General features: G+C 44.8%; 1 protein-coding gene across 3 annotated transcripts in view; it reads right to left on the bottom strand.

The window, feature by feature from the left end:
* ACAP2 (ArfGAP with coiled-coil, ankyrin repeat and PH domains 2) overlaps positions 1-22,817 on the bottom strand; it is a 126,219-nt gene that overhangs the window by 50,968 nt on the left and 52,434 nt on the right. For all 3 annotated transcript variants that reach the window (XR_014782959.1, XM_084800908.1, XM_084800909.1), the window contains exons 5-9: positions 13,370-13,428; positions 11,446-11,629; positions 9,412-9,456; positions 7,134-7,229; positions 3,708-3,782 (exon numbers count right to left, since the gene is read on the bottom strand). Coding sequence is in view for 2 of the 3 variants with exons in the window: in XM_084800908.1 (XP_084657034.1) it covers positions 3,708-3,782; positions 7,134-7,229; positions 9,412-9,456; positions 11,446-11,629; positions 13,370-13,428 (459 nt within the window). In the remaining variant the exon portion in view is untranslated. The remainder of the gene's footprint in view (positions 1-3,707; positions 3,783-7,133; positions 7,230-9,411; positions 9,457-11,445; positions 11,630-13,369; positions 13,429-22,817) is intronic.

The following is a 22,817-nucleotide window of genomic DNA, read 5'->3' as shown; positions in this document are numbered from 1 at the left end:
CTCAAGTAGGCAGGCGCTCAAGTAGGCAGGCGCTCAAGTAAGCAGGCGCTCAAGTAAGCAGGCGCTCAAGTAAGCAGGCGCTCAAGTAAGCAGGCGCTCAAGTAAGCAGGCGCTCAAGTAAGCAGGCGCTCAAGTAAGCAGGCGCTCAAGTAGGCAGGCGCTCAAGTAGGCAGGCGCTCAAGTAGGCAGGCGCTCAAGTGAGCGAGGGGAGCGAGGGGAGCGAGGGGAGCGAGGGGAGGTCTCCCCACGCAAACTGCAGTGAGACCAGACCGACTGTCACCACCACGGCTCAAGACTGCTGTAAAGCTCCTCATCAACCAGACAGGCTAAGCAGTGCAGGGCTGGAAAGAAGGAACACTCTGCCCTGTCCTTATTTACGGAGAGGACTCTGTACACAGAACATCCCAAAGAATTCAGAGAGGAGTCATCGGTATCAGGAGTATGAATGAGCCTGCCGGGTACAGCAGTGACGTCTAAAGGCTGCATTTACAGGAATATTTGCAATACAAGTGTCTGGGAGCAAATCTAACAAAAGGTATACAAGACAATCACAAGACCCTATGCAGATCATGAAAGAAAATTCAAACAGCAGGTAAGACAAGACTGTAAAGTAGGCCTGGTGGCACTCAGAGGAAGGGGACCTGATAATCACATGGTGATCACATGGTGGGAGAGGAGGTCCCCTTCTGTCACAGGTATGGGGGAGGGGAACAGGGGGAAAGAGGGAGGGGGCAATGGGAAGATACAAGTGAGGGGATAGCAATCAGGATGTAATCTGAATAAATTAATTTTTTTAAGTAGACATTATAAAACAAGTATACCTGCTTTCTCACAGATCCAACAGAACTTCAATCAAAGTTTTTAAAAAACCAAAAACTTTTTGTTTGTTTGTTGCTGAGACAGGGTTTCTCTGTGTAGCCTTGGCTATCCTGGAACTCAATTTATAGACCAGCTGGCCTCAAAATCACAGAGATATACCTGTCTGTAACTCCCAAATGCTGGGATTAAAGGTGAGAGTTACCATTGCTCAAAAAAAAAAAAAAAGTAAACACTGTTTTTCGTATACTGGGGAAGACTAACAAATGTCACAGCACTCATGGAGGTCAGGGAACAATTTTGTTTCAAAGACTGAAGCGGACAGGCTGAGTCACCTCCCCAGCCCTGAGCCCCCAGCCCGCCAAAAGCTCCTGTTACCCTACAAGTGTGCTCCTGAGCTGTATCACCCAGTCTGTAGAAAGAGAGGGCGGAAGCACTGCTTCCTCACACATGCGAAGCTGATGACAACTAAGACAACAATGTGTTGGGATAATTGAGACAAAATGACCATGGGGTATAAAAGAGCCCAGAACACACATGATAGAAGAGGCGTGGGGTGTAACACACGCTGTATTGCACAGCATTAGGGGAAGACGCTGCTTTAACCTGCCAAGATCAGCACACTATCGGCAGAAGAAAAGTAGGTCTCTAACCGCCACACACAAGAAGCCAGTTACACATGAATTAAAGAGCAAAGCACCTGCCTATCATACACAAGGCCTGAGCTCAATCCCCAGTACCATAACAACAACAACAACAAAAATAAACAAATAAAGCCAAGACATAAATGTGAAAAGCAGACCCAAATGGGAGCGGTACTCGTCATCTTGTCATGGAAACTGCTAAGCAAATTAGCAAAAGCACCTGACACACGGCTGAACACCATGAAAATCTAAAGCACGCATCTACAACATATGAAGAGCTGATCGTCAGCCAGGAAGCTAGCAGCAGAAAGGGAGAAAGAGAAGGGACATTTCACGAGCAGGGAACACAACCAATAATACAACCCACTAGTCACTAATGACGCATAATTCAGACCACAGAGCAGCGTCCACACCCACAGGTGCAGTGGCGAGGCCGGCGGGAACTCAGGGCCGCCCTGCAGCGTCCTCCGCACGCTGAGCACACGCACACTGCTGGTACAGCACCTCTACTCCATCAGCACAAACATCTATCCAGAGACGTGCAAAGGCATGAACAGGACATAGGGCGCTCACAACAGCACTGCTTCTCACACTGCTCAATGTAAATGTCATGACACCTTTTTAAAAGTTTATCAGAAATAAGGCTTTCCCTTAAATTTTGGTTGACTGGAATTTTTTTTTTTACCTGTAATGCAGCCTGTGTCAGCATTTGGAGGCAGAGAAAATATTAACAATGAGTAAAAACAACATTATTTTCTTAAAACAGTTGTACATGGTTTAAAATCAAATAATCTCAGATTTAATAATTTGCCAGTTTGAGGTCTTCAAACATAATACTGAACTATATATACAATAAAGAGATTCAAAAAATATATATTCAATTTAATACCAATAATCACATATTTCCATAATTTGTCATTTTACTAAAAAATTGATTCCAGTTTTAGCAGTCATCTGACAGCAATGCTATTAAAACAAGCTAGTCGTCAGAATGCCATGTTGTATACCCTAAACACAAAAAAGAGCCAGGCAAGGCAGTGCACGCCTGTCATCCCAGTGCTCAGGAGGCAGGAGTCGAGGGCCATCAGCCTGAAGCTAGGCTCGGCAATACAGAAAGACCATGTGTTTGTTTGCTTGTTTGTAGACAGGTCTTATGTGTAGCCTTGGCTGTCCTAGAACTCGTTCTGTAGACCAAGCTGGTCTCAAACTCACAGAGATCTGCCTGCTTCTACCTCCTGAGTGCTGGGACTAAAGGCGTGCACCACCACCGTTGGCTTGAAAGCTCATGTCTTTAAACAACAACAAAAATATGGAGTTATCTTCCTACTATAAAAATTAAAAGTAACTGATTTAAAGACGGCCTAAGAGAAAACTCTTTTTCTAAATATTATTTCTCTTTGAACATGAATAATCAATTTTCTTACACTTGCTACTGAATTTGCCTTCATTTTTTTTCCATTCACATCTTATATGTCAGATCTAATCTAAGTAATCTATAGGCAAAGATGACTCGACTCCTTATCATCAGAGGACAGACTTCCTCAGCTGGCAGAAGGAACTTTATTTAACTGTATCCAACCCCTACGTTTCCTTCTATGCTTGCTCACTGCACAAACACATCAGACTACTTAAGATAAAGTCCTATTAGGCTAGGCTTCAGACATGACATACCCAACTCTTGCATGAAAAAAATAAATATAAATTTATTATTGAATTCTCATTTTAAAAAACAGTTCTCAAGAAGTAGTTTAGCTAGGCTTAGGCAATTTAACAAGCAATGAGTATTCAGAAGTGCTATGCTGCCCGGGAGTGGCTGTGCTGGGAAGTCCGTGACCCTGACAAGAGACAGAAGAGAAGGAGGATGTGCACACATGCTCTGTCTCTGTCTGTCTCTGTCTATCTGTCTGTCTCTCTCTCTCTCTCTCTCTCTCTCTCTCTCTCTCTCTCTCTCTCACACACACACACACACACACACACACACACACACACACACACACACTGGCAGGAGGTTGTCAGTATCCTAAATGAAACCATGAATAATATTTAAATTTCCAACAGCTCCTGACAGTATTTATGAGCTGGTTCAAGAACATGGCTTGCAAATGTTTTCATCTGAAGAGCTAATGAAGTGTGTGATTGATAACACATTTTACTTTTCACAGAAAGGATTTACTGTAGTGAGAAGGCGCAGGGTTCTCGGTAACAAGGGTAGCCTGCACACACTAACACTCCCGTGCCCCCGGGTACCTTCTGTTGGATAGTAGAATGTTTTTGCTCCATCTCTCTTTTCTCCTTTGCTGCATCCACAACCAGCCGATCCAACTAAAGCAAAGAAGAAAATCACAGACTTAAAATTCAAAGAAGTAAAGGTATTTTAAAAAACATATTCCAAGTCACTTTACATATAAATATAAATCACTTGATTAAAATTAACCTAAAAATGCATTTTTGGCTAAACATTCAAGTAGACCGGCTTCCCAGCAGGAAGCCTTGTATTAAGCTCTGCAACAGGGTACGTTCCATCCTTAGAAGGACAACTACTCTAACCTAACGCGCTGCTGACCCACTCAGAAGATGCCGATAGCTGCAGACAAGGTAAAAACGAACCGAAGCACACGTACAAAACATACATAGCCAACAAGAGCAGAAGGCGGTGCAGCTAAACTAGGTAGGACAAAGGTGGCAAGTTGGCAGCAACAGCTACGTGCCACCACTTGCCACATACCACTTGCCTTCCTTACATTATAATCAAACCTAAAAGGTGTCTTAACTGGCAAATAAATAAAAGACACCTTAAAAGGGGTGGGGGGTGGGGGGTTAGGGGACCAGTAGTAAGCTTGCTTGATCCTAGAAGTTAAGACCAAACTGGTCAACACAGTAAGGTCCTGTCTTTGATAGGTTAAATTAGATAAAATAATAAAAGATTATCAATCCCATAGTTCTGAATGATATTACCTACTAACTCAGACCACTATAGAAAGTGTGACTAAATATTTTTCCAAATTTCTTTATTTAGAAGGGGAAGGACCCATAGATTGAAAGCAGTAAGTACCTGAGTGATGTTCACCTAACATTCCCTGACAAAGGCAAGCCTGAGATGACCACCAGTCCTGAGCCAGGGGACAAGACAGGGAGCTAGCCTAAGGCAAACACCAATCCAGCACACATAGGCCCCAACGGGCACCAGAACTGGGCGCAAGCTGGAGACTCGAAGAACCCCCACCTGGGGCTGAGGGCCCTGGCAGGTGTCAGCCTGCGACAGATGACCGTCACATGGGGCCACTCGGTGGACCTGGCAAGGAGCGAACCCAACATGACCACCAGACTTGCACCATGGGTCCTGGAAAGTGAGCTAACCTGAGACAACTCCCAGTCAGGTGCCACACAGGCCTGGGGGTGAGGGTGGGGCAGACCATGCCTGAGATGACCCCTGCCTGGCACCATAATGCATGAGCAGATCATAGCACTCCTGAGATGACCCCAGACACTCAGAGACCCTGGGCTCCACTAAGAGGGGCAAGTAAGTGATGGAGAAATGGGAAAGAGAAAGAGAGACAGAAGGGTGTGGGCACAATGAAGAGAGGCAGAAGTGGAGACTCAAGGGTAGTGAGGAACAGCCTGATGTGGGTAGCCTGTGATGCCCCTGGGGACCATGGTGAGGTCTGGGTCCATGGCCCTGGAGCAGCAGGGGTCTGTTACCACCGAAGGCCAGGTGAACATCCCTGATCAGACATGTTCATGTCTGAGGGCTGTGGAGAAGTGGCCCCACTCCTCACATGGTCAGTGTGGGAGAGCTGGCCCTGGGAGCATGAGAGCTGACCCCACCCTTAGCCAGCTGCGGGATGCTACACACTGCCTTAGTTGCAGGTGAGCCGTCCCCGAGGATCCAAGCTCAGGAGACCTAGGCCTACCACTTGTCTTCTGTGCAGTGGCATGGATGAGTAAGATAACCTCCTTCCACCTTGGTCCTTACTACGCGCAGCAGGCAGGAGACTGGCCCCGAGGTCATGAGAGTACTGTCCCTGCCCTTCACTAGCAGCAGCACTCAGGACAGTGGGCCACGCACCTTGCCTGTGCAGCACAGTACAGCTGTCTCTGGATGTGGGTGCTGTAGGTGAGTTGGTCCCAAGGGTGTGAGTATGAGAGAGCCAGCCCTACTTCTTGTCTGCTATGTGGTAGCATTTGTGAGGGAGAGATCCCATCTGCTCCCTTTTGCCCTTGCCACCACCTGTGGCTGGCCAGACAGTTGGTCCCAACATAGTCATGAGAGCAGGAGAGCTGACCCTGACCCTCACCTGCTACAGCACTTAAGGAAGCAGGCCCCACACCTCAGCTGGGCAGCATAGTAGAGCTGGCCCTGGATATGCGGCTGCAGGTGAGAAGGCCCCGAGGTCATGAGTATGGGAGAGCTGGCCTGGCCTCTTGTCTGCTGGGTGATGCCACAAATGAGGGAGATGCCCTCCTCCCCTCCCTTGTCCCTCACCATCTATGGCAGGCAGGAGAGCTGGCTATGGGGTCATTAGAGTGGGAGAACTGGCGAAGGCTGCAACATGTGGGAGAGCAGAGCCTGCACCTGACCTGGGCAACAGGGTAGAGCTGGCCCTGGTTGTAGGGGTAGCTGGAAAGCCAGCCAACCCTGAGGGCATAAAAGCAGGAGAGCCATTGGGCTGACCAGATCAGGTACCTCTCAGGACCAGATCCAGGGCCTTAAATTGGCCCACCTCAACATCTACCCCATCAATGTACTGCTGGTGTGCATGAAGGGGTCGGTCCTCAAGATCCAAAACTACAGGAATTCCATGACACTGGGCAACAACCGGATATCTGAGAGGAGTCCCAGTGAGGATCCAGTGCTATCTGATAGAGCAGCAGAAGCCAGAGACCTCAGACCAGCCCAAGGAGTCACTGCAATGAACATTGGCAAGCCTAGAAGTGTGGACAGAAGGGTGTAATGTGGCACACGCTGTGATACACTCACTACAGCTTCCATGGTGTGATTTTTTTTTCCTTTGTTGAAGTGGAGGTTGCAGGGGTGGATATGAGGGCAGGAGAGATGAGCGGGATTGGGGTGCATGATGTGAAACAAAAAACTAATAAAAAGATTTTTTTTTAAGAGTGAGGAGGTTCATCGATCAATAGAAGGCACCATCTGAAGGGGCTCAGGCCAAGTCAGCAGTAAAGTCAATAATCTTTGTGAAATAATAATAAATAACAAATGGTCTTGGGAGCTTTGGGATCCTAAGATATTAGATTTCCATTACCCAAGCAGCCAATACAATGTTTTAAAAATGAAAAAGAGGAATGTCTTAAGTAAAAGCAAGGCAGGACAGTGACTGGATTATTTGAGTTTAACAAGTAAAGGGCTAAATCCTGCTACTTGTGCTATAGAGCAGACACACGCATCTCTTGTGCCTCAGCCCCGAGTGCAAGGATCACTATGCACCACGCCTGACAGAAGAGTTAAGTCTCATTTCCAGTACCCTCGTGATCAATATTTAAGACACGCATTTCTGCTTTTCAACCCACAATGTTCAACCCACATGTACATGTGCTGCAGCGTCAGACTCCTTATTAAGTAAATGAAAAGCTGGATTTCCCAATATGCTAAATACCTCTGAAGACATAAATGTCAACAGGCAGTACGGAACCGAGAGATCCAGGTCAAGAGGTTACCTGTGCTCCGAGGTCTTTCATGTAGGGTCCGAGCTCACTGAACAGGTCGTAGCCTTGATGGAAGAAGGCCAGGTGTGCGTACATGAAGGACAGCATCTAAGGGAGAGAGGGCCTTTAGATCCACTGCCAGAATCCTCACTGTACTGGAGATCACTCCACAAGAACCCAAAGCATCAAACCTTCTTAAAATTGAGTTGCTTTTTTTCCTGAGGACTTCATAGATATTGGCAAATACAAAGAGAATAAAATGTCTCTAAGAGAAATGCCCAGTGGTCTGACATTTCAACAATTGTAGTCATTTAGACCTAAATAAAACTTACATCGGTGATTTAAATACTAATATTCTCAACAGCTTCATTGTCTTACTAGAAATCCTTAAGAACGTTATGAAATGTCTATGTGGTCCCTGAGGTATATTCCCTAAGCAAAAATGGAACGACAAGAGAAAAACTGCGAAGTCCTCAGGAGTAACAAAACCAACCCACCAGGGTGACCAGGCCCCAGTGAGGTACAGGGACTCTCAGTTGCTCTTTTCCCCCAACAAATATATACAAGTGGGGTCAACAAAGACTTTTCTATTTAAAAAAAAAAACATGTTATTTATTTACTTGTTTGTTTGTGTACTGTGCATGTGTGTGCGCGCACACGCCGGGGTGAGTATGCAGGTCAGAGGGCAACTTGCAGGAGTCAGTCCTCCATATGGCAACTGAACTCAGGCCATCACACTCAGCATCTGGTGTCTTTATCTGCTGAGCCACCTCACTGGCCCTGGAAAGTTCTTTACATTTATTGCTCCATAGATCAAAACTTGGCACTAAGGATCAGGGAGGGATCCCCAGCCTTTTCTGTGTTTTACTAATCCACAAAAGAAAAGGCACCCTCTTTTTTATTAGTTAAGTTTTTATATGGGAAGGAATTATATAATTAAATGTATGCAAAAAAAATCTCCTAAGACCTGTTTTATTTTTAGCAAGAAACAGACATCTGTTTAATATTCTGAAAACTGAAGTAGGCCATGAGGGTGTTTGTACTAAAGAATCTTCTAAAAAAAAAAAAAAGTGTTTTCAAGTCGGGCGGTGGCGGCACAGGCCTTTAATCCCAGCACTAGGGAAGCAGAGGCAGGCAGATCTCTGAGTTCGAGGCCAGCCTGGTCTACAAAGGGAGTCCAGGACAGTCAAGGCTACACAGAGAAACCCTGTCTCAAAAAACAAAAACAAAAATTATTTTCAAAATAAATGCCAGTTAAATAAAATTCAAAGATTACCAATAAACACTCACTTCATAAGCCAGGCATGGTGGCGCACGCCTTTAATCCCAGTACTCGGGAGGCAGAGGCAAGTGGATCACCGTGAGTTTGAGGCCAGCCTGGTCTGCAAAGTAAGTCTAGGACAGCCAAGGCTATAGAGAAAAACCCTGTCTCAGGGAGAAAAAAAAAACTCACTCATATAAAAATTACTATAGTATTAGAAAATTGTAATTATACAACTGTGCATAGACAGTTTCTAAGGGAAGGGCTGGAGAGATGGCTCAGCAGTTAACAGGACCTGGGTTCAGTTCCCAGCACCCACGTGAGAACCCATAACTGTCTATAACCGCAGTTCAAAGGAATCTGATGCCCTCTTCTGCTCTCTGTGGGCACCAGGCATATACATGTATGTAAAACACTCATACATATAAAATAAATAAGCCTAGAAAAATATTTTAGAAATGAAACTTGGGGCTGGAGAGATGGCTCAGTGGTTAAGAGCATCACTGCTCTTCGGAAGGTCCTGAGTTCAATTCCCAGCTCCCGTGCGACTTACAACTGTCTGCTGCTTTATTCTGGTGTGCAGATGTACATGCAGACAAAGTACCATATACATAAAATACATAAATAATAAATCTTTAAAAAATAAACTTCCTAAAGGCAAATACAAATAAATAGAAAATTCAAGGTGGCAATCATCTATGTTTCAAAACAATTCTGAAAGATGCTCAGATCACCCTCAGGCTGCAGCCGCTACTTCCGGCTACTTTCAGGGTTAGGGTTAGGTATGCAGATCACATACAACAGTACATCGGAATAACAGAGGTGGAGAGCACACAGCGGGTCCGTCTTTGTGAGGCAAGCCGTAGGTGAGCCACAGACACACGACAGCTGTGCCTTGAAGCAGATGGCACGGCAAACAGAAATGGGAGCTAAAAGAGCCGAGAGCTCCTGGATAGAGGGTCCATCTACAGGGGCCACAGACACAGGCACACAGTCTCAGGTAATGACGGCATTCCATTAATATCTTACTGATTTCAGGATTTCTGATCTCCTTTTTGATTGAAGCACATTAATCTGAGGGAAGATACAGTTGGTTAGTCACTCATGAATGACGCTGAACACTAATCCAGAATACACGACTCTAAACACGGTTGTCCTAAGGATCCCAACACGGAAGGAAAACAAGGCTTGTGCTACTCATCCCTCTTCTGGAAAGAGCTATGACAAGCATACCAATGAATATTCAACCACATTGAGCTCAGTGAAACGCTGGTTCTTCAGAGTGCAGCATCTCTGTTAGGGGACTGTTTTCATACCTGAGCTTGTAACACATCCATCTTCATCTTCCTCCACCCTCCTCACCTACCCGAGGATGAGGGTTCAAGCACAGCCTCAGCCCAAATGATCACCATTTACCACCTTCCGTCTTTTCTGAACTGCATCTGTTTCCCTTCTCCCTATAATCTCTTCTCCACATAGGTAGCACACTGACTTTCAAATATAAATGAGATATTTCCAGTTTTAAATCCAGCAACCTCCGACCATGTCCACAAAGGCCCACTGCTGTGCTCAGGCCCCTGCTACCCTCTGGAGCCTAGTCTTCTGTTACGCTGCCCTTCCTGTGCTCCTCAGCCCTCGCTGGCCCCCAGATGCCTGAGCACTGGCTGGTCTCCCTCCACGCCAGGATGCTCTGACCTCACGACTTAGGACCATTTCTCAGCAATTAGATCCTCAACTAAACACCAGCTTTTTTTGCGGATCTAATCCAGCACCTCACTCACTGTCTAGCATGTCAATCCTTCTTACTGATAACATTTATAACTACTTTTATTTGTTTTGGGTTTTTTTTGTCTCGACAGGTTTTCACCATGTAACTCTGGGTATCCTGGAACTCACTCACTACGTAGACCAGGCTAGCCTCAAACTCACAGAGACGTGCCTGCCTCTGTCCTCCCCAGTGCTTACTTTTTGTTTTGTTACTCTGTCTTTTCCCTAGCTACAGTATAAGCTCCATGACTTATTCACAGTTCCAGTCCCGAAGCAGCAAACACTTCATAAATACATGTGGAAGTAATGGATTTAAGTATTTTGATTATGACTGATTTATTGAAATACCCACAAATTTTGAGGTTTTTTTCAGAGGTAGGGTTGAAGCTCAATTGACTACACGCTCACAGCCCTGCATCTGCACCGGGACGTGGACCTGTGCCCTAAGAGGATGATCTAACAAGTGTCTCTCCCAGTGGAGCCAGCCCAGCCCAGCCCGGCCCGGCTGCCTCCAACGTCCACGGAGAGTCGTCCCTCTAAGGGACTTTGTGTTTCATCTTCAAGAGCAGTGAATGAATTCCAGAAACCTGCGCCAGTTAGTGAAGCTGGTGCCACTGACCACATACAGAACACACATCAGCACGAGTACACACATACGTGTACACACACACACACACACACACACACACACACACACACACACGTGCTGCTTAGAGGCAAAGGGAAGCAGGTGCTTCTCGCAGTGGATTTCCTGAGAGGCTGGTGTTTGGGGTTTTGGTTTAGAAACACTAATAAAACTTTTTTGAAAAAGTGGGAAAAAAAAGATACACACTTTTATTGTTGCCAGTGAAAACTAATACCATTTAAGCCTCATGGTCAAATATCAATTAAAGTGAAATAGGAGTGCCAAAGAAGAAGTACGTGTAGGGTACTATAACCAAATAAAAGGAGAAAGAAATCAGACCAAAGACATCTGCATCCACATACGCACTGCTCAGGCATGCACAAAAGGCAAACGTTTTCCATAAAATGTCAGGTTTCCCACTGGAGGTAACAATGTATATACCTATAGCCCACCACTCTAAAGACTGAGTCAGGAAGATCAGGCTGAAGCCAGCCTGGGCTACAGAGTAAAATTGAGGCCAGCCCAAGCTGCTTCAAAAAACCATTAAATTACAAAAAGAAAAAAAAAATAATAACAATGTTTTAATTTTAAGTTCAAAGAAAGCACATTCTTTATTCTTTCCAGTACCATCACAGAGAGGAGCCTGCTGGGGAGAGGAGGGGACACAGTACCTGAAGGACGTAGTCAAGGGCGATGTGCCGGAAGCACTTCCTTGTGGCCGTGAGGATGTTTGTGGCTTCTTCAACCTCATGCTGTTTGTTTCTTTGAACTTGGGCATTTTTTACTAGTGCATTTTCCTTTTCTTCACTGACTTTTTCAAATTGTTTCTTGGCATCTTTGAATTTTCTAAGATCTCTAAAAAATAAAAATTCAGTGAAACTGTCTTCAAAATTCTAGCAAAATAAAAAAAAAACCAAACACTTAGAATTTGACTACTGCTGCTCCCCTTATATGCTGCGTCAGACACCGGCAGACACCGGCTAGTCAGGCTGAAACACGAATCCGTCCCAGGGTCCCAGTTGTCAGTTACCTGAGAAGCCTGGACAAAGGAAGTTCAGACCCAGGACTTTTGTGACTTAGGACTATTTATGCAGATTTCAAGTTTGTACCTTAGTCCAAAACTCAAATATAAGAATTCAAAAAGCTTCAGATTTGGACCCTCTTTTTTGTTGTTGTTGTTTTGTTTTGTTTTGTTCTTCAAGACAGAGTTTCTCCATGTAGCCCTGGCTGTCCTACAGCACTCTGTAGACCGGCTGGCCTTAAACTCAAGAGATCCACCTGCCTCTGCCTCCGAGTGCTGTGCTGGGATTAAAGGCGTGCGCCACCACAGCCAGCACTCTGAATGCAGAGCCTCATAAAGTGAGCTAATGTTTCATTATTTAGATCTATATAATTCAAAGTGGAAATAATGATAAAATCAGTGCAACAGAAAGGTAATTTTTCTAAAGATAAATATAAAGCACACACATGGTTTAACCATGGTACTTTTTTTTTTTAAACAGCAGAGACTGTGTCTAGAAATGCAGACTTGCATGGTCTTTCCCAGAGACCAGCAGTCATCGACCTTCCAGAGAAAGCCTAGGATCTGAGAGGGATTGTAAGGCGCACTCCTATCTTTGGGAGACACTACTGAGAAGCGCACCTCAGGCCAGAACTCCAGCATCACAACTCTAGGGGACTCAGGAGGGAGGCTGCTAGCTCCAGGCCAGCCAAGATTCTGTCTCAAAACACCAAAAAAGGAAGCCGAGAAAACAACTTCTTGTTAGAGGGAATTACTTGGACATCTTTGTAGGGTAAATTCTAAGCTATAGGCTGGGGCTGTCGGTCAGCAGCAGAGCCCTTGCCTAACACACGAGGTGGGGTTCCACCCACAGTGCTGTCCGAAAGACCCCGAGCCCAGAACTAACGACTCACACAACATATAATATCTCACACTGCACCTGTGTTGTAACGTCCCTTACTTACTTTAATACTGTATCAGAGTTAACCTCATACTTCACAAACGCTCAGCTGGAAATCATAGGAGAAAAACTAGAAAGGTGGAAAAGAAAGTTTTTTTTTCCTTAACTTGGAAAGTTTGAACTTTTTTACTTCTAGTTCGATTTTACTTTATATGTGAACATGATCAATCACAGGTGACTGCACGCTCACTTCCATGACTCAGCCTCATCTTTGTATTATCTTCTACTCAAAGAAAACACCACATTAAGACTAGACAATCCAGCTTCAAATACAGTAAGTGCTTCAACCTCCCTTGGGGCTTTTAAATTACATTTTTATCTGCATTTAGAAAACTGTCTGGACTCTAACCAGAAGAACTACATATTTAAACATGTGCTCAAGGAGAATCTGACTCCCTTACAAACTCAGAAGAAATGAAACACATTTTCACAAAGCAAACTAGGCAGTATGTTCAGAAATCTGAGGCCCATCATTTCCTTCTTTTAGCATATTTGGCTATGCCCTTGGCCACGCCCAATCACCACCATCCTCTCCCCTCCACGCCATGCCACGCCCCCACCATGCCACGCCCCCACCACGCCCCCGCAGCCACTGGCTGGTTATTTTCCACCATCTTCCCTGAGGCTGACTTACTCTTTGACAAAGTTCTGAAGCTGTGCCTTAATTGATCTCTGCGTTTGGTCAAACAAGATCTAGAAGATAAAATAGAACACTGTATGTTAGAAAGAGAATGGAAACATAAACGCCACATCATCTCGCCAACACCTCAGTTCTTAGTTCTTACTGAAGACTTTGAAGAGAAGTTTATGAAAGAAATTGAAGGCAGTTATAAGCCAATTCTACCAGTCTCAAAAATAATTTCACGACAGAAAAGAAGCCAATTTCCTCAATTCGGCTTCAGATTTTGGAAGACAAACTAACAGTAATGCAAACTTCTCTTTCTTCACGCCAGCAGAAAGCAGCAGCAGCACTGCAGGACCCCACCAAGAGTTTCCACTGGGGAAGACTTAGGCCTATTGAGTCTCAGTGAACATTACACAGCCCTGTAGGCCAAAGGGCAGCTGTGAGTGGAAAGAACAAAACCTCGGTCCCCAAGACAGTACTTTGTCCAGGTGTCACGGTGCCCTGTACCCAACACTGACATCACACTACACAATCCAAGCACTTTCATGATTTTTATAATTATTCAAATTTGGGGTTTGAAATAGAGTAAGGTGGGGGGAGGTGTGTTTGTGTGGTGGTGGTGGGGAATACACAAAATAGCCACACACAAAAATCCTGTGAATCATTCTAATTAAAAATACTCCACATCTGCCCAATTTACTTCTAGAAAAATGATGGGGTTTTTTTCCCGTATCCTATTAAGCCCAATGTAAGTAAAAGAAAGGAAACTATAGCAATCAAAATGGAGCCAAATAGAAAATTGTTAAAGGGGGGAAAAAATCAATAAAAGCAAAGCATGGGGCTTTTGGATTATAAACTTGATAAAAACAGAGTGGAGGCCGAGATGAGAAAACAGGAAAGGTTTCGTAAGACCGCTCAAAAGAGTGTCCGTGGGCTGGGAGGTGGCGCACGCCTTTAATCCCCACACTCAGGAGGCAGAGGCAGGTGGGTCTCTGCGTTTAAGGCCAGCCTGGTCTACATGAGTCCAGGACAGCCAGGGCCACACACAGAAACCCTGTCTCAAAAAGCCGATAGAGGCAGAGACAGAGACAGAGACAGAGACAGAGATTACGAATGCACCTTAACACATGCAACTGCAGGTGGGATGCCGGGTGGAGTGGCTGGACGCAGACAGTTAGAACTACCTGCCTCATGGCTGCAGCCCTGTGAACCCAGGCTCTGCTGGGAGCCAAGCACCAGCCAGTCAGGGCTGCTCTCCTTCACAGAGAAGGGACAGTACAATGGAAACTGCAAGGTGGCCGCTCTAACGAATGGCTCTACATAGCCCACTGCCTCTTAGAGACGCTTTTCACTTCAGTGTCATGCCCATGATGTTCCGTGGTAGGCTCAATAAACCTCTTTTTCTCCTCTGTCTGAGGCGTTAATAGTTATATGAACACATTTATCTAGCCAAAGCAATAAGAAGAGAAATAAAAAGGCACAAGTTTTGGATATTTAGGAGGCAGGCCATGACCTCACCACAGGTATATATTAAAAGGATAAACTCAACAGAAAAAGGAGTACTTTTCCCCCTGAAACATAAAATCTACCAAAGCTCACTAAAATAAAATCAATAACTACCAGATTTAAGAAATAAAGTTTGTGATGTAAAAACCCCCGTGTTTAGCTGGGCTTGGGCAGTGCTTAGTGATCCTGCTCCTTCCTAGTTATCCACGAGAAAGACTGGGGCTCACAGGAACACCTAGAGGTACACTTCACCATGATATGGGAAGACACGAAGGCAGTAATAAAAGGAAACACCTTGTAATACATGCAAACAAGTGAGTCGCAGCATACTTGGCTAGGTAAATAGATCCTATTCACAACACCTCACAGGCTATGGTTTATATGGCCTTTAGGAAAAAGCAAAGCTATAGAAATAGAAAACACATCGGCGATTTCCAGTCGAGAGGAGAAAGGCTGTGCCAACAGGAGTGAGGAGGGACAATATAAGGATGTGCTGGGTGTGTGTGTGTGTGTGTGTGTGTGTGTGTGTGTGTGTGTGTGACAGTTGTTGTGTTACCTTGACTGTAGTGTCAAGACAGAAACATATAAATATATACACTGTCAAAATCTCTAAAGCTATATGCCACCAGAAATCAATTTTTATTTTAATTTTTTTAAAGATTTATTTATTATGTATACAGTGCTCTGCACATCAGATCACATTATAGATGGTTGTGAGCCACCATGTGGTTGCTGGGAAATGAACTCAGTGCTCTTAACCTCTGAGCCATCTCTCCAGCACCAAGAAATCAATTTTTAAACATGTAGATTTAAAAATAACAAAATACTTGGATGCAGTACACCTTCTTACCATTCAATGAGATTTTGTTAAAATGCAAAAGATAGCATTTCACCAAAAAAGAAATTAAGGAAAAGCAAGTAAAAACTACTGCATTTATACCTGATCTTAGACAAATGGCCAAGAAGCGCTGCCCTGCCCCTCAATTCCAAAGAATAAACACACTGAGGAGTGTGTCACACAAGAGCAGCTCACACACTGCTAGTGGAGACAAGTGTACAATCAACTTTGAAAAACCGTCTCCAAATTTTGAAGGTTTTGCTTTCTTTAATGATACTAAAGCTTGAAGGAATGTAATTCCTTATTCATATATGGTAAAAAAAATTTTTTTTCTGTTTTTTTTCTCTTAACACACAATTCCTTCATTATGCAAGTAGTACAAATTCACATGGCATCCTAGAAATGAGCCACACTACCCTACACACTTAGATACACACAACAACTGTTCCTCTCCCGATATTTGTGTGTGTGTATGTATGTATTTACTGAGCTACTGGATCAATAATAGCCAAAACTAACAAATGATACAATGGCCCACTGTGGCAAAATAGGTCCACAGTTTTTTTTTTTAAAGATTGTTTTTTCAGGCTGGAGAGATGGCTCAGTGGTTAACAGCATTGGCTGCTGTTCCAGAGGTCCTAAGTTCAATTCCAAGCAACCACATGGTGGTTCACAACCATTCATAATAGGATCTGATGCCCTCTTCTGTCATGCAAGCATACATGCAAAATAGAGCACTCATATGTATAATAAATAAATCTTTTTTTAAAAGATTTTTTTTTCTTTTGAGACAGAGTCTCAGCATACAGCTCAGGTGTCCTGGAACTCACGACGTAGACCAGGTTGGCCTCCAAATCGGAGTTCGTCCAGCTTCAGTCTCCCAAGAGCTTGCGTTACAGGCATGCGCTGTTGCACGTGGCTAGCCTAGGTATTTGTATTGCATCCTTTACAGTGAAGATGAGGCTGCTAACGCATGGGCAACGGAATAAAATCGCCTCCTGTTTGCTGATGTCAAGGCACGCCACAGCCTAACAACAAACTTTCTTGACACTGAACTGCTGCGCAGACCTGCCTCGGTCAGCTAGCGTCCCAGCTAGATTCTTGGTCACTAGTCTACACCTTGCTAAGGTATACCTTTCTTTTCATGTGCTAAAAGTGAGCAGCTACACTAGCCACCAAGAGAAAGCTAAGGCTCACTTCCACTTCTGATGAGTGTACAAGACAGAGTCATTACTGCCCTTTCCAGAATCCATAGTGAGGGGCAGGACATGGCTCTTGACCCTGTAGGGTCACTGAACCTTTTGAGCCATCTTGTTAGGCCTGTAATAAAGAGCTAAGATAAAGCAAGGAGGCTTTTCCTTGTAGCCTGCAGTAGGTCTGTCCCTTGATACTCTTGCTGTTGTGATAAAGTAACTGGCAAAGCTGACTTAAAGAGAGTGTTCACCTCCATCACGGCAGGATGGTAGTAAGAGAGGACAGAGCTGTGGCAGCTGGTCACACTGCATCTGCAGTCTGGAAGCAAAGAGAGACACACTGTGGTACCCAGCCCTGTTGCTCCTTTTCCCTTTGCATCACTCCTAGACCCTGGCCCATGGACAGTGCCATCCATCCTCAAGGCGGATCTTTGCTCCTTAGATCAACCACCCTTACAGGCAAAGGAATGACTCCCCATGCGCCTCTAGGTCCCGTCATGCGGATCATGAGGAGTAACAGCACCCCTAGCTTCCATGGCCATCCTGTAATGCAAAATGCATTCCTCTAACTTCCAGAGTCCACTCAGATTTCAGTCCCAACACTGTTCAAAAGCCCAGTGCCTCAAAGCATACCTTAACTCTGAGACATTATGAAATTAATAAACAAGTTAGCTACTTCCAATATGTAATGAGACAAAGTAAGCATTCTCTCTCTAAAACCGAGAAATGGGGACCTAGCAAGGAAGGATCAGAGCAAAGTCCAGTTGGGGAAGCAGAACGTCCTGCAGCTATATGTGCTACATTTAGGGCTCTTGGCATCTTTTGGGCTCTAATGGCCATGCCCCTCCAGTCCTCCCTCAGGTCCGCTCCACTTGGTGCCTGCAGCTTTTTCCTACTGATACACCAGGTCCTGGCTTCTCCATCATTCTGGGGTCTCCCCTGTAACTTTGGGTCCACTCACAAGAGGACCTCCTTGCATGGAATCCAAGCTTGCTTCTGCAGTTTTCTAGAACCCTGCATGACCTCTACTCTTATGTTTCACATGCTGGCAGAATCAGCACCACGTGGACAGTGCTGGCAAGCTCGGCTTCCAGCTCAGGATTTAGTCAGGCCCCTTCTGCTGCCACAGCTGGGCCTCTGTGGACCTTGGCGGCTGAACCTCAGGGAAACAAACACTTTCCTGGAAGGTTGTTTTCACACTGGGATGCCCTTCGCGGGCACTCTCCACTGTCTTTCTCCTTTTCGCATGCTGTATGGAGCTCTTCATGGGGGCTGGGGTCTTGCCCTTAAGGCTGTTCATCTCTCACGCCAGTAGAGATGTCAGGACACCTTTAACTGAACTAATCTCTGTAACAACCACAGGGCTTTCTCCACACCCTGCTGGTCCAGGACTTTACATTTGCTACACTCCTCAACAAACTAGATGTTTTTCTTGCTTTTCCATTCCATCTGTGCCCTCTCTCACTTGGAGAACTTGGATGAGAGCAAGGAGTAGTAGGCAGGACACAACCTGAACGCTGAACTGTCCTGAAATGTCCTGCCCCAGACCAGTTAGTCCACCGCTGTCTAACTCTGTCTCACTCTAGTTCTCAGGACATGGGTGGAGTAGAATTAGGTTGCTTTCCACAGTGTAACGGCTTCTAGCTCAATCCCCACAAGATCTTACGAGGTGTCTTCAATGTCCACACTCCTAGCAGTATTCTGAATGGCCCATTAACTTCTGTTTTAGAGCTTCTCCAGCCTTAAGTTCCAAATGCTCCCACACGCCTCCTGCAAACCAGGTCTGAAGCCACCACATGACCACGTTAACACCACCACAGCCCTGCTCCTGCTTCTTAGTGACTAAGGAGGCTGAGGAAAAAAAGGTTTGTACTCTGCTCACAGCGGCCGGCAGGAGGCAAGCCACAGCAATGGGAGTGGCTCTCCCTGGCGCCAGGGGTGTGAGGTGCACTTGTGACCAGAAGGATGAATGCTGGGACTCAGTCTGCCTCTTTACTCAGTGCAAAGCCTCAACCCATGGGATAGCCGCACCTACATTAGGGCTGTGTCTTCCTTCCTTGGTTAAATCTAGGAAATGCCTTTACAGACATTCCAGCAGAGCATCTCCTAGTTGGCTCAAAATCCAATCAACTGACATGAAGATTCACTATTACAGGTTCCAACAGGTAAACACAAGTTCTTATTTGTTCCACTTTTTCTACATCCTCTGCCGTGCTAATCTGTGTCTACAGACCTTTCTTCCCTCTTCAGGCCACAGTTCTCTACTGCATTAGGTATTTAAATCAAACTCTTAGCAGAGGGCTAAGCATGATGGCACACACCTGAGATCCCAGCATCCGAGAGGCTGAGACAGAAGGGCCATGAGTTCTAGGCCAGCCTGATCTGCCTGAGGAAGACCACAAAGAGAAGGCAGCCTGGGTGTGCAGCGAGCTGTGAGCCAGCCTGAACTACCTGAGACCCTGTCAGGAAGGACAGGAAGGAAGAGGGAAATTAGAGGGGAAAGAAAAGAGGTAAAGGGGGAAGGAAAGGAAAGGGAGGGGAGAGGAAGGGGAAGGGAGGCGAGGAAAGGGGAAAGTGGACAGGAGAAGATCAAAATCTACAATTACCAAACTCTGCAGGTAGCTTGTTTCTGTAGTCACACTGACTTGCTGATTGGTATGGCCTAAGGTACTTTACAGAGAAAGAGAACAGACAGACAGACAGACAGACAGACAGACAGACAGACAGACCGACCGACCGACCAGCCACATGTTTCTGGATTCCTAGTTCTTACTACCAAAGATTCTGACCTTAGTTAGGTTGGCTTGCACCCGGACTATGTGACGTCACTGAGAAGGCCTTGCCAATGGCAGCTAAGTTACTAACAGATGCCCACTTAATACAGGAAGAAGCCTCTTTGGTAGGTTTCATGGCCCCAGAAATAGACAAAAACTAAGAGGTCCACAAGAGCAGAAGTCAGCACAGGTCCTCTGTAATGGGCTATACATCAATGAGTGTTCTAACCCTGTGAGATACGCACCATCACAATTATTTGACCTTGTCGTGATACAGTACTCATAGATATGAGTAAAGCTGTGTTCTAATAAAAATTTAACATGAAAATAAATAAAAAACAAAAGTTGAGGAATAAATCTAGCCTCTGAGCCATACTGGGCTCTAAGAGTAGCTTTCAAACTGGCTTCTCTAGTGACACAGATCTGGACATCTGGGGCCAAGGCAAGGCAGGTCCAGCAGGTTGGCAGGTGATGCTGCTGTCTCTGGGCCAGGGGCCACTGTGTAAGAATCAGGATCCCTGACATAACACGAAATCACAGAGGCTGCGGTAGCATGCACAGGGCCTGTACAGATCCAAGCCCAACGGGGCACCCCAGCACAAAGAGGGAGAAGCAGACACGAGCTCCCGTCACTAACAGAGAAGCTAGCTCCAACTGACAACCACTTGCAAAGGAAAAATTAGTTTTCCCCAGTGGAGCCTGGGTATACAAACCACACTATGGGCAGGCCCCATGCCCAGCAGTTGGGGGCCAGCAACAAAATGAACTCAGTGGTATTTCTGTAGATTTTTCATCTCATGTTAGTTTGTTTAGATTTTTTTTAATCTTACTGGTCTATATTTTGATTGTATATTATGGTCTCCAATCCTGTGTTTTTATGGTGTTGTGCTTTTTATTTAATATTTTATACTGTTTTGCTCACTTGTGTTTGTCGTGGGAATGCGGAGGATCTAGAAGGAGAAGAGGGACAGGAACCATGATTGGAATATACTGTATGAAAACATTTATTTTCAATTTAAAAAGAAAAGAATTTTTATAAAAAGAACAGAATCAGGGTCTCAAATTTCCCCATGTCAGGATCACCTAGGAGCCTTAAAGTGAGATAAGAATTCTAATACAGAGGTCATAAACAGACAAAGACCAGTTTACTACAGGAAGTCTCCCAACATCTATACAAATACACACCACACACCAGGTGCCTAACACTGTGACAGACTGGACACCAGTGGCCTCCAACAAAGTCTCCCATGCTGCAGAAGCACGTCGCTGCACAGCCAAGAGTCAGACTTTACTCTCCTATCTTGAATTTGACCTGACTGCGAATCTTGCTTTGATCAAAAGATTTCAGAAGGGGAAGCAATGTGACTTCTAGACCTTGGTCTTAAAAAATAAGAGGTGCTAGACACCCAGCCACAGACCACATCACATCCTGCCCAATAAACGAGAGTGTGTGTGTTTCTAAGATGCCACGGACTGGAGTGGTTGTCAAATACTGTGTGATACTGTCAGCCACACACAAGATACCGATGGCTGTGTTTCATAAAAAGTTTAAAAGCTGTGAACCACTTGATGACACTGGGGTTTCCGGCTGCTGGGCTCTAGTTAATACTATGCAATGATGTCCTCTGCTAGCTTTCCAAGCTGAAAGGGGAATCATCCTCTGGCAAAGCTCCATACACTTCATCCCCACGAGTCTCCATTTTGAATTCTCGTCACAACCCATCATCACTTTCGCCATAATGCCCCACACTTTCCTAAGCATCGAAGTGTCCCAGCTGGCCCGCAGCAGCATTACCCTGTGCAGGATCATGTATTACAGGCAGCTAAACTGCAGTCTGTTGTTACTGCTTCAACTTTCATTCTTTCTTTTTGTTAGTGTTGAAAAAGTTATGTAAGCAAATGGAACTAAATGGACATATTGACATGTTTAGGAAGAATATAGGTCTAGAGACTCAAAACCTTTTTTGAAAAACCCACTTTCTAATCATACATGCAAGTAATACTGGGCTGACTAACATGAGCTAACATTTTGCTTTATTTACTAAGTAATTATTTTTATATGTCAATGTAGTTTATTGAAATATCATTAGCACGGTGTGCACACCACAGGACCACTGTTGCCACCCTCTGAGCCTTACAGCCTGCGCGGCTGCACTTTCCTGCCAAGCAGCTCTATCTCACCGCTGATTCAGCACCACACTGAACAACTAACTGCTCATTAATTACACCACAGACAAAACAGCAGTTCAGAATTACCTCCCTCAACCTAAATCTTTACATCTCAGAAAGCTACTAAATAAATCAATGGTAATAATGACTCATATAATACCTTAACTCCAAGTGACTATTTCATACTAAAAAAAAACCCATATATATGTAAACCAATACATATATAGAGACATATGTTCTAAGCTTCTGCAATACAAGAAACAACCTCCTTCCGTGAAACTGGACACACCAGAGCAAGTAACCACTTCCATAACTACCAACTACAGGCCAAGCCCAAAATAACTCTTAGGACTGCAGACATTACACTGGGAAATCGGACTACTATTGGAGAATGTTTTCAGGGGCTAGAGAGACAGCTCAGCAGTTAAGAGCATTGGCTGCCTCTCCAGAGGATCCAGGTTTGATTCCCAGCACCCACACAGGGGTTTATAACCATCTGTAACTCCGGGTCCAGGGGGATCTGATGCCTTCTTCTGACCTCTGTAGGCACCAGGCATGCACATACATGTAGGCAAAACACTTGAACACATGAAATACACATAAAAATAAATATATCTTTTTTTTTAAGGCAGAGAATTGCACATGCCAGCTTTTGAAACAGCTAACTACAGCTAAAATAAATATTGTCATATAACTTCAGCCGTAATATGACCAGCCCAACCTTACCCCACCCCCAAAATCACACAGAATTCAAAGTGGATAAATAACGTTAATGGGTATTGTTTTATGATATTAAGTTTATTGTGGGATATAGAATATCATTTTATTTATTGTTGTAGCCATTGGTAAACTATCCATAAAATAAATAAACTGCCCAGTAAATAACCCTTTACCTACAAGCAATGCAAATGAAACTCAGTGGAGAAAAGGTTTATTATACTAGAATTGGAAATAAAGCAAATCCACCGTCCTTCTTC

This window comes from Acomys minous (genome assembly GCF_964271855.1).
Source record: "Acomys minous genome assembly, chromosome: 11".
Classification (NCBI taxonomy): Eukaryota; Metazoa; Chordata; class Mammalia; order Rodentia; family Muridae; genus Acomys; species Acomys minous.
The sequence above is the reverse complement of the archived record's forward strand: the minus strand, read 5'-3'. Positions and strand labels throughout refer to the sequence as shown.